Genomic DNA, 12,162 nt, shown 5'->3' with positions numbered 1-12,162 from the left:
GGAATGAAGATAACACGGTTAGTGTGAATATATCTGTCTGTGTTGTTTGTATGAGTATCTCTGTGTCTGTTGTTTGCAGCACCTCCATTTGTGGTATAGCGAACTTTTAGATTCTTGTTCTGAGGGAAAGGCAGGTCTTCAACTTGATCGCTCGTGAACAAGCCAAAACAACAGGTGGGTTCGGCTTCTTCATCTTGAATTATCAATATACCAGAATTTGGACCTTCAGGAGGAGGTAACGAAAGAGCTGAAGGATTTCTTTTGTACATGGAAAGAGGCCTAGTCACGTACATTTTTGCAATGGCTTGGAGTCCTTCTTAAAGCATTATTTATCCCATTGTCTCAATCTTCTCGTGTATAAATAGAGAGAGATGGAAGATATTAATCTGAAAAGTCAATAGCGTAAACAATTTAGACAAGCAATGAGAATCCTACAAGAAGAAAAGTAGATCAAGATTTGTAATGTTGCGCTGCAATTCTAACCATTCAATCAAAATCCAATCGCTAATTGGGATTTGTAATTTTTGTAGTTATTGACTAAAGAAAATAATATTTTAGACTTTTAGATCTCGATCTTTGTTTAATAATTAAAAAGGACTCTTCAGTCAATCAAAGATTGAAAGGGGTTTGTCCATTTTAATTAGAGATTGAGATTAAGGTGAATTCAAAAATGTTTGAACTATATAATTGTAAATTTTTGACATTGATAAATGATGTAAATCAATTTGGTTATAATTCAATTTGAGATAATTATAGGTAAAAAGTTTATATTTTTTTTATCATCGATAAGCAATTAATTGGTCAATGCTCAACACAATTACCATAAAATATACAATTTTCTAAATTAATATTGTAATTAAGTAATTGTTTATTTCAAATATTAGTTTTTAATTTCTGATTATTAAGAGGTAAATCTATGGGACATACATGAACACATACTTCACAAGTAATATATTTATCAAATTTAAAATGAATTCGATTGCGAAAACGCTTCAAAGTGATTAATTTTTTATAAGGATATTAAATAGTTACAAATAAATAATTTATGTGGGATAAGATAATCAAGAAACTTTGACTAATATACCTTGCAGTCCGTATGGTTTATTGACCATTATTCATTAACCTAGTTATATATGGAATATATTGTGAATCTCTACGAATAATTTTATATCTATTTCTTTATCTTGTTTAAGACAAATTATAAGTATGTAAAAGAATTACTTTATAGTAAAAATAGCTGGGAAGAGGTTGTTAATAATAGATTGCCAAGCAAAATAAGTAAAAGAAATTTCCATCCAAGATTTAATAATTAATCTATTCTTAGTTTAGGTAAAGTCTATCTTATTGTGACAGGAATGAACAAAAACAAATAAGTTTTAATCAATGTAATAAAAATACTCATTATTGTTTCAAAGACTTTACCTACTTTTTTATTTCAAAATCGAAAAACTTCAAAACAAGTATGTATGGAATAGAGATATTCCAACCATCCAAGTAAAGATCTGCTATAAATAATAAAGAGATTCATAAGTTCAGATAGGAAGCAACATAAAATAAACCAAATTTGATATCCGAATATTCAGTTTAATAACCTCCTATTAATTCTTTTTTTGCTTCTAGTAAATCAAAAGGTAATTTCTCATATTCTATTGGTGAATAAATAAAAAATAATATTAAATTCTATAGGTTGACACCACAAATTCCATCCTTCTAGACCATATTTTGATCATGTCTTAACTATATCAATTGTGCTTGAATTGTTAGATAATCATAGTCAGTGATGACATCATTATCCCAATGCTATTACAAAACCATACATGAAATTTTCATCTCACATTGCTCCTCAAAGGCCATGAATAAATCTAAAGGCCAGATCATATTATTTATCTCAATATATTTACAAGATAGATATAATCCAAATCTATCAGATGCCCCCCAATTCAAAAATTTGACCAATATAATTATATTTGTTATAATACTAAAATAAAGTATTTCTGAATCTTTTAAGAATTTTAATTTTTTTTTCTTAAGCAATAACTTAAATCTTTCAATAAAAAACTTCTTATAGAGATACCAATAAATATCCAACCTCTCATTTTCAATTATAAAAAATAATTAGACATTCCATTATTTCATGAATTATGACAAGAATTTAATTTCTATTAATATCAATATAGGAAAGAAAGAAGAAAAATGATCCTTTTTTTTCTATTATAATTCTATTCTTTTTGTTTCCTTATTTTTACTTCTGAAAAGAAAAAAAAAAGGGTGAAGGATAGTTCGTTCCTGATAATCCCTTGTTTAATTAGTGGATAGGAGCGTATTCTAGATTGAAATAATAGGGAGTGCTGCCTGATTATTTCTACTACTCTACAATCGTTAAAACTCAACAAAGTTGATTCTTTGAGCCCACTTTCAAGCCAAATGACTAACCAATCAATTTTAGGATAAATGATCTAATCTTTTTATGTTTATTTATGCTTTACCGCTGTACATAAAAAAATGAGTCTTGATCTTTTTTACTGTAAATTTGAAAGTTGTTTTCTTTCACTCATATAACTATCTAATTTAGTTCATCAAACCAAATGATGTATCTAATTTAGTTCATCAATTCAAATGATGAATAAAAAAATAAAGATATATATTCAATTAATTTCACCTTCTTCATAATAAAGAAAAAAGAAATAGAGAAAAAATTATGTTTTAACAAACACGTAGAGATATGGATAATACATGGAGAGTTAATGGTATTTCATAACTAATCGATTGAGCGATAGCTCGTAGACCACCTAAAAAGGAATATTTATTATTTGATCCATATCCTAACATGAGAAGTCCAATGAAAGCAATGCTTGAAATGGCAATCCATAAAAAGAAAATAATATTTAGATTCGTTAAAACAAAGTGATAGCCAAAATAAATTGCTAAATAGCTTAATAGAGTTGGTGTGGTTGCTATGGATGATCTGATACTAAATAAATCAGTACCTCCTCTTGATGGAAAAAGATTTTCTTTGAAAAGTAGTTTTGTTCCATTCACTTGAGCTTGAAGAACTTTAAAATGACCAATATATTCAGGTTCAATATGTTATTGTATCCCCTACAAAAACTTCTCTTTCTAACGATATAATTACTAACATACCTAACATGATTCCTAATACAACAGTAAAAATAGGGAGAAGCATTTATATAAATCTATAGACCTCATTTAAGGATTTCAATCTCGAAAAATAATTGATAGCTTGTATTATTGTTGTATCAATTATTATTTTAATGATTAACTTCCACTGTAATACTATTTATACTATCTAGTATTGTCATAATATCATCTAATTTTATTCTTTTAATTAATTGAGGAAGAATTTGTAAATTGATAAAACCCGGTGGGTGAATTTTTCATCTCCAAAGAAAACTACTTTGATCCCCTATTAGAAAAACTCTCAACTCTCCCTTTTGTGCTTCAACTCGAACATAAAGTTCTTGTTTCGGTAATTCAAAAGCAAGAGAAGTTTTTTACTAATAAATTGATATTCAAAATTGTTCCATTCTCGATTCCTTTCTTTATCAAAACTTCGGGTCTTTAAATTTTCATAAGGCCCCCTTGGAATCCCTTCCAAAGCCCAATGAACAAATTTTACAGATTTCATCATTTTACCAATTCGAACTAAATGACAAGCTAACAAATCCCCTTTTTTATGCCACTGGACTCTCCAATCAAATTCATCATAACACTCATAATGATTAACTTTACAAAGATCCCATTGTACTCTAAAAGCTCGTAGCATTGGTTCTGATAAACCTAAATTTATTGTTTTCTCTACACTAACAATACATATTCCTTCAACTCGTTCTAAAAAAATAGGATTTTGTGTAATAAGTTTTTGATATTCAACAAATCTTTTTAAAAAATAATCACAGAAATCCAAACATTTATCTAATCAGTCAAGAGGTAGATCAGTTGGTACTTCTTCGATACGAAAATAATTATGCATCATTCTCATACTAGTACTAACTTCAAATAAATCATATATTAACCTTTCCCTAGAAATATAGAAGAAAAGGGTCTGCCCGCCAATATCTGCCATAAAAAGATCAAGCCATAAGTGATGAGCACCTATTTGACTGAACTTTATCATAATTGCTCTGATATAGCTAGCTCTTTTAGGTACTTGAATATTTCTCAACTATTCTGATCCATTTCTTATTATCACTTCTGTAATATATATGACAAATAATCTTTACCGAATCTCATATACTAGATTGGATATGTTATGGGATATATCTATGACAAATAAATTTTTACCAAATTTTTAATCGTGGACATATATGTATCCTTATGAAGTTTATTTTTACTTCTATCAAAATGTTTGTTTTTATCTATGATGTGAGTGTGGTTTATTATGTTATTATTATTGATAATTTCTATATTTATAGCATTTTTATTTTTTGAATTCAAAAAAATTAGAATTCTCAATTCTCTATGATATTTAGAGGATAAAAGATTTTTGAGAACAAGTAAATCATAATTATTTTTATCTTTATTTCTAGTTAAACTTTGAATTATTACAATAAATTCCATAAAATTCTTTTTATCAATATAATTTTTTCTGTATCATTGATTAATTTGTTATTCTTTTTCTAAAAAACAATAAAATATTTATGGTTTGATATATAATAAATTCTTCATCATGTTTTACTGACAGATGGATTGATTCAATAATTAATATTCTCTTTTTTCATGAATTCTGTAAAAGTTAAATCTTTTCAAATCATTAGAATATCTAGACTCGGCTTTCTCTTTTGAATAGAGAATATAATAATTTCTTATGGATTTGTTAATCTAAGATGGAGATAAAATATTTTAATATTATTGATTATTTTTTTATTTAAAGAATCTTCTCATCTTAATTGAAAGCATAAATACCCCTTTAGCAAGAAATCAAGTTTCGTTTCCGTAGTACTTTCGTTATGTTTTTTCTTTATATACTCTTTCATGTGTGATCTTGCATGACCTTCTTTAACATCTTTTCTTGATTTGGTAGAACTGATTCAAGATCTATTTGATCTTCAAATTCTTTTTCTTCATGATTTTGATTTTTTAATTGAATGAATTTTGTTTTATTCAATAATATAGATATATAAGGATCGTTTATTTTTTTGTTGATTTTTTTTATTTTCAGCAACATTTTTAGTTCCATTAATTTTTTTTTAAAAAATAATTTGATTGGCATTGTCCATGATTTTATCTTGTATGTTTTCCAAAGTATCAAAAATTTTTTTTATTTTCAGCAACATTTTTAGTTCCATTAATTTTTTTTTAAAAAATAATTTGATTGGCATTGTCCATGATTTTATCTTGTATGTTTTCCAAAGTATCAAAAATTTTAAAAAAAAATCAAAATTTGAAATTTGATTCGGGACAATCTAGTATTTTTATTCATTCATTTCCCTCTAATCAAAATTTTTTTTTTTGTTTAGTTTTGTTATTGATTGAGGATTTAATATTGACTTTTTTTTTCTAAGATTAAAATAGAGATCTCCCATCCAAATATTTTCTATACTTGGTCAAACCGGTTGATTTGTACTATTTAGTTTTAAAAATGTGCAGAATTCTTCACCAATAGTGCAGCTTGATTTGTACTATTTGGAATATTGATTTTTCCAGCCAAAAATACTAGGTTCGGACGATATTCTGTTTATGAAGATCTATCTTGCTATCGTTCTCATTTGCATCTAATCTGATGACTCTGCCTAAAATAACGTGTCAGCTCCGAACTTCCAACCCCTCTCTTAAATGCATACTTTTCTACCGACACATCGCAAGAAAATTTCTTCTTCTTTTCAATGTCTCGAAACTCTTCTACCCTCTTCACCCTCATCTGCCCTTCACTCCCATCAACCCACCCGATCCTCTCCTGCTCCCACTAGATTAATTTAACTTGAACTCAGTTTCAGTTGCTCTATAGACACCCTAACATTTTCTTCTTAACTAAGCACTCGAGAGGGATTCCATCTGTAGCTACAGATTGGGTGAAAAAGTCACCTGAGCATTGACGTTGAATCTCAAATTGCCGGTATAGACTCCGAGAGTAAAAAGGTTTCGGGTCTGCTTTATTAGTAAACTTGAAGATGAAATCTGATACTGAAATTAAAAAATATATATAATTTTATAAATTATTTTAAATAAAATAAATAATAAAAATAATAATAAAATAAAAATGAAATTTATTAGATAAAAAATCTCAATTTGAAAAATAAAAAATTAAAATTAAAATTAATATAGAAATCAGATTAAATCAGATTCTAAAAAATAAAATAAAAATAAAATATATAACAATTAAAAATCTAAAAATTAAATTTGATATAATTAATAAATAATATAATATTTTTAAATTTTTTATAATTTTTAAAAAGTATTTTTCATCCAGAAAACACCTTTCTAAAAATAAAACTAAACTTTTTATAAATAAAAAATATTTTTTATTAACCAACTCTTTCAATAATAAACAAATGCAACAGAAAAAACCGGCCTTAAATACAGGATGTCTAATTCCTAGGAAGCTTCGTAACATGTCTGGCAAATTCCTTTTTGTTTTTGTGAGGTATGGACTGTTGAGTGTCCCTTTCTTGTTAAAGTTGTCAGGTACCGAAATACTTATAATTTGTGAACGTATAAAGAATTAAAATGTAATTTTTATATATCAGGACCAAACTGAAGTTTTATAATCTTCAACCTTGAAACTACTTTCTCCAGAATTTCTAGGAAAGATCGTTCCAAATTTCTTAGCCATTATTGCACATAACACATCAATTAAACAAATCAATGTCAAGTTATTGTCCCTAACAAAATCATTCAAAATCAATGAATTTTAACATTAATAAGTTAAAAAAAAGAACATAATAAGCAACAAAAACAAAAATCATGTTTGTCAAATTACGATCTCACCTCAAAAACGTAATTTCGCCGTCACTCATGATCCTTTTCCTTCTTTCCCTTCTTCCTCTCTTTCTTTCGGTTCCATCTCTTCTCAGTTTCTGGTTTCTTCTTTTTTCTTCTATTTTTTTTTATCTCTTTCAATATATCAATCCATGTGAAACGACTTACCTGTCCCCAACCATTAATAAACAGGTCCCTCGTTAACTTACATAAATGATTAAACTTTTCAGTCACGAAGATTCGTGAGATTTTCATTAACATTCGAGGACATGATGGAGCTCATCAATTTCTGGATATCAAGTAGCTCAAAAATTCAATTCGGGGTCAGAAAAGGTACAACGGGTTAACAAAAAAACTACATGAACCAATCAAAACTTTTAAGAAGCATAAAAGACTGTTCAATCATTCTCAAATTGGCCTCGTATTCCGACATCTATCATGTATGTATCGAGAGAGACAGAAGAGTTAGTATTGTCAATTAAACCTATTATGAGGTTTGATGCAAGCTTTGTGTCTGTCAAGAGCTTACTGACAATTGATTCATTCCTTGAAACGATAATTCTCAATTCTCTCTGAAGGATCTACTCCGTTTCCTCTTCCTTCCTACCCTTTTCCTGCCGAAATCATGTTTTTGTTATTAGGCATGGGATGATTTGTCCTAAACTACTCTTCAAAATGGTACGGGGATTAGTTCAAATTGCTTGGTATTTACCATTGAATCTACTTCTTTGTCCTTTGTTCTGGCAATATGATATGGAAGATAGATCCAACAAGTGATCCCAGAAAAGAAAATCCGGGTCAAGTGAACAAGAATGAATCAAATAAAAGAGATGATAACTGGAATTAAACAAGTATGATTCCTCTTTCACTCACCTACACATCTTTCTCGCTGAAATAGTACAGACTGTAACATGCAAAATTGGAAATACTGAAAAGAAATAATAGAATAAACAGTACTCATATCATTCCCATTTGCTCCTAATTTGATGAGTGTGCTTGAAGTCATGAGTTAGCACCAAGCTTCCGTCCATTCTCCTCAATACAAATCTCTCAACCAACACGTAACATCCAAGTTTCTTCCAGCCACCAATCCCTCCGAACTCCTCCACTCTCTTCACCGTAACATAACTCTCATTACCACCGGGCCATCCAGCTCTCTCTTGCTCCCACTTCATTCTTTCCACAATTTCCAAACTCAAGCCCACACTTGCTTCTCCTCCAACATTGCTAGAACTCCTAAACCACATGATCCCGTCAACCACATTCCTTTCGTCAGGCGCCACTTCTCTACCAGCAACAGCAATCACTTCTCTTTGAACAACAGCATCCACAATTACAGAGTTGCCTTCACTAAGACTATTTTCATACGCAAAAATTTGTTCCCATCTCTGCTCCAGTGTCATCTCATAATACCTAGAAGCAATAAACTGATCCTTCAGTTTTCCTTCTTTGATAAACATGAAAGGACAGTACCACTTTCCTACAACAACCGACGCAGAGCTTCGTTGTGATAATGGGAAATGGAAATCTGGAAGGCGGTCACGGAGATTTCTATCAAGACCTCGCGCTTCATTCAACTCAAAATCACTTTCAGTTGAGGTTACCACTCTCCAACCTTTTCTCCTTAAGAATCCTGGAGGGAAGCCATCTGGAGCTACCGATTTAGCTACATAACCACCCCAGCCTCTCTTGCGAATCTCAAATTGCTGGCGTGCGTCCTTTGGATCGAAAGGCTCTGGTTCCATATCGGGGATACAGCAGCCGAAACAGCATGCTGCAACGATATATATATAGAAACTGCAGTTTGTGACGACTATAAACGTACCCTTTATGCCTCCCGCGACGCTCAATTACATGGTATTGGTTGGAAGACAGTGGCTGATTAAGAACAGGAACGAAGATAACACGGTTAGTATAAGTAACTGTGTGTGTGCTGCCTGCAGCACCTCCACTTGTGGTATAGCGAACTTTTAGATTCTTGTTCTGAGGGAAAGGCAGGTCTTCAACTTGATCGCTCGTGAACAAGCCAAAACAACAGGTGGGTTCGGCTTCTTCATCTTGAATTATCAATATACCAGAATTTGGACCTTCAGGAGGAGGTAACGAAAGAGCTGAAGGATTTCTTTTGTACATGGAAAGAGGCCTAGTCACGTACATTTTTGGAATGGTTTGGAATATTTCTTAGAGCATTATTTATCCCATTGTCTCAATCTTCTCGCGAATATATAGAGAGATATGGGAAATATTACTCTGAAAAGTCAATAGCGTAGGCAATTTAGACAAGTAAGAAGAATCCTACAAGAGGAAAAGTAGATAAAGGTTCTACTAATCCAGGACCGCACATTTTGTGGTCCTCGACGCATGAAATCCATGTAAGTTCCATGCTGATGCTAGAATCTTGGCATTATCAAGAATAATTTTGGACTATTAACCATTGGCTTAATCCATAGCCCCTTATATGATGTGCAACAAAAAATAATGAAAGAGAAAGAAAATAAAGAAAGAGGCTATAAAAATAGTTAAATTGCAGTTACAGTATAATGGACGAACCCTCGGTGCTTCCTCCCATGTCGCTGGATGAAATGGTATTTATTGGAAGAGGGTGGCTGGTTAGAAACGGTAATGAAAAGGACATGGTTTTTAGATGTTGTTTGAGGTTCTGAATTTCCTGTCACGTTATGCATTTCTTGGTCAGGTCCCTTGTAATAAAAAAAAAACTTAAAATTAGGAAAACTACATGGCAAGTCTATGTGCTGGATAGCCTGTGCGAATCGAAATTAGATTTTCATCGTTATAAAATGGGATTTACACCCTATGATATATGGCCATCAGTGTTATGAAAGATAAAGTCAAACTAGAAATCACATGGAAAGCATACTTAGCTTCCGTCCACTTTATCTACTTGGACGCCAACATGGCTCAGAAACCCAAGAGTTGCTTTAGAAGATATCTCGAGCAGCCGCGTGAGTATTTCGTGCAGCAAATAATGGGATCTTCTCATGTTTAATTATGTTAATCTAAACTGTAAAATTCAAGACAGATGAAATCGATTTACAACAGGTTAAATATATAATCAATTTTTTATTCTGTCATCAAATTAATCCAATTCATTAAATTCAAAATAAATAGTAAGATATGCAACTTTACTTTAAAATAATAAATTTTAAGTTTTCGTATTATTTTATTATGCTAGTATTAAAAATAATTTTTAAAATAAAAAAAAAGATTATTTTGAATCGTTACCTGCATCAAAAATATAAAAAGACAATTAATTATATAAAGTAACTGAATGATAATTTCAAGATTACCATTTAATCTTACTTGTCAATCATGTCTCTTCAAGTTTATTTTTAAGTGATATCATAAAAACTCTGTCCGTCTCAATGTCATTAAGCATTTGAATTGGATTCAATTTCCTTGCAAAGTAAAGACTAATGCCTTGTTTGTTTGAAGGAAACTAAATTCTTGAAATTTATTTTTTTATGTTTTAGTATTTGATAATCATCTAGAAAGTTAGTTAAAGAAAGGTTATTTCCAGTAAAAAAAAACAACTAACTTTTATAACAGGGAAGTATTTTTCTTTTTTTTTAAAAAGAAAATACTTTCCTATGCCATTAACTTATACATGTTTGTAGAAGTTGGGTGAGAAGAGAACTAACTTGTTTGGAAGAATTGAGGTTTTCTAACCTCAAAAGTTTGTCATAGATCTCACAAGCCTTTTCTATCAACAGCTCTTCCTGGCAACCCATGAGAACATTTTAGGGGAGAGTTTTTGAACAAAAGCTAGCTACAACCCTAGTAAAGCCAAGAGACAGTATTCTTCAAACCTCCAAGGAGGGGTTTTAACTATAAAGATTGAAACAAGTGCCTCTCACCAGGCTGTGCATCTCCATTATAGCAATGGCCATTCATAACCTAGCATGTTCAGGGAAAACGGATTCATAAAAAAAAACTCTATCCAAAAAACTTATTAAAATATTTTTGTATTTATTTATTTATTAAAAAAAAATTAAAATCTTCATATAGAAAAAAACCCAAAAATCTAACTTACTATAAACTAATCTGGCTTTTTTCACATGAAAAAAAAAAAACTTATTTTAAACTTTTAAAATTAAAAAAAATATTAATAGGTTTTAATTAAGAAATATTTTCCAATGTTATTTCTTTATAATATGATATGATATATATAGTTATATTTTATAAAATAAGTTATATATGAATATAGAATATAATAAAAAAATTCATCATTATACTTTTTAGATTTTATTCTTTTATTGTAAGTGATTAAATATTATATTAAATATTTTTTATATATTAGAGAAACTTGAAAAAATTTGATTTATTAATAAATTATTTTCCATAACATTATCAAATAATGAAAAGTATTTTTCAGTTCATTTTTCACAACACTATCAAATATTGAAAAATAATTATTTTTAAAAAAATTATTTTTTAAAAAAAAAATAACTTTTTTTTGTAAACAAACAGAATTTAAAAATAACTAAGAGAAAAGGACACAGTGGATTACGCTTATTTTCTTCGTGGAGGAGGTCAGGACTCAAGAGACGGAGGCGGATCATGCTTGCTTCTTTTTTCTGTGGAGGAGGTCAGGACTCGGGATGGAGGCTTGAAAATAAACGGTCGCCACTCTCCAGGTGGCTTTGCATACGGTGGACTTTATTGTTTAATGAATTTTAAAATATAGTAATTATTGTTTTTTAAAATATTTTTTAAATTTTAAAAAATTAGTTTTAGTATTAATACATCAAAACCACATGAAAATATAAAAAATATATTAATTTTTTTAAAAATAAAAGCATCTCAAAATTTGTCCCGGAGAGACAGTGGTACAATGGTGGAGAGAAAATAATATTGCTCTTCGGAAGTCATTCTCTTTTCCTTTTTTTTTTTTTCTTATCAATTTCAAACAAGTTCTTGATTTTTTATAGTAGAGAGTTTGGAACATCTTTTTAATATTTTATCAGCTTTTAAAAAAATCAAAGAGTTGGAAAACACGTGTTAATTTCCAAGCAGATAGTTTTTATTTTCAAATGGCAAGTGAGTTTTTTATTTTCATGAAATAAAATTCTGAAAAATTGAAAAAAATTGAACGGGTAGATTAAAAAAAAAAATCCTACATGCATTTGGAAATTGACAGGATATATACACATGAAAGTTAAGTACTTGTTATTGGTTGGATAAGTTCGTTATGGATTTGGTTCATTA

The 12,162-nt window shown here is 29.6% G+C and overlaps 2 protein-coding genes across 2 annotated transcripts in view; both read right to left on the bottom strand.

The window, feature by feature from the left end:
• Window positions 1-327, bottom strand: part of LOC105108532 (uncharacterized) — a 1,632-nt gene extending 1,305 nt beyond the window's left edge. The window contains exon 1 of the mRNA XM_011002865.1: window positions 1-327. Within this exon, the coding sequence (XP_011001167.1) occupies window positions 1-293 (293 nt within the window). The 5' untranslated portion in view covers window positions 294-327.
• A 7,424-nt stretch (window positions 328-7,751) lies between these two features.
• On the bottom strand, window positions 7,752-9,114 carry LOC105108557 (uncharacterized). Its single transcript, XM_011002902.1, has 2 exons — window positions 8,762-9,114; window positions 7,752-8,721 (listed from the first exon to the last, which is right to left on the bottom strand). Exons 1-2 carry the CDS (start codon window positions 9,091-9,093, stop codon window positions 7,899-7,901), a joined length of 1,155 nt encoding a protein of 384 aa, XP_011001204.1. The 5' UTR covers window positions 9,094-9,114; the 3' UTR covers window positions 7,752-7,898.
• Between the last annotated feature and the right edge of the window lie 3,048 nt (window positions 9,115-12,162).

This window comes from Populus euphratica, unplaced genomic scaffold (assembly GCF_000495115.2).
Source record: "Populus euphratica unplaced genomic scaffold, PopEup_1.0 scaffold192.1, whole genome shotgun sequence".
In the NCBI taxonomy this organism is placed as follows: Eukaryota; Viridiplantae; Streptophyta; class Magnoliopsida; order Malpighiales; family Salicaceae; genus Populus; species Populus euphratica.
The sequence above is the reverse complement of the archived record's forward strand: the minus strand, read 5'-3'. Positions and strand labels throughout refer to the sequence as shown.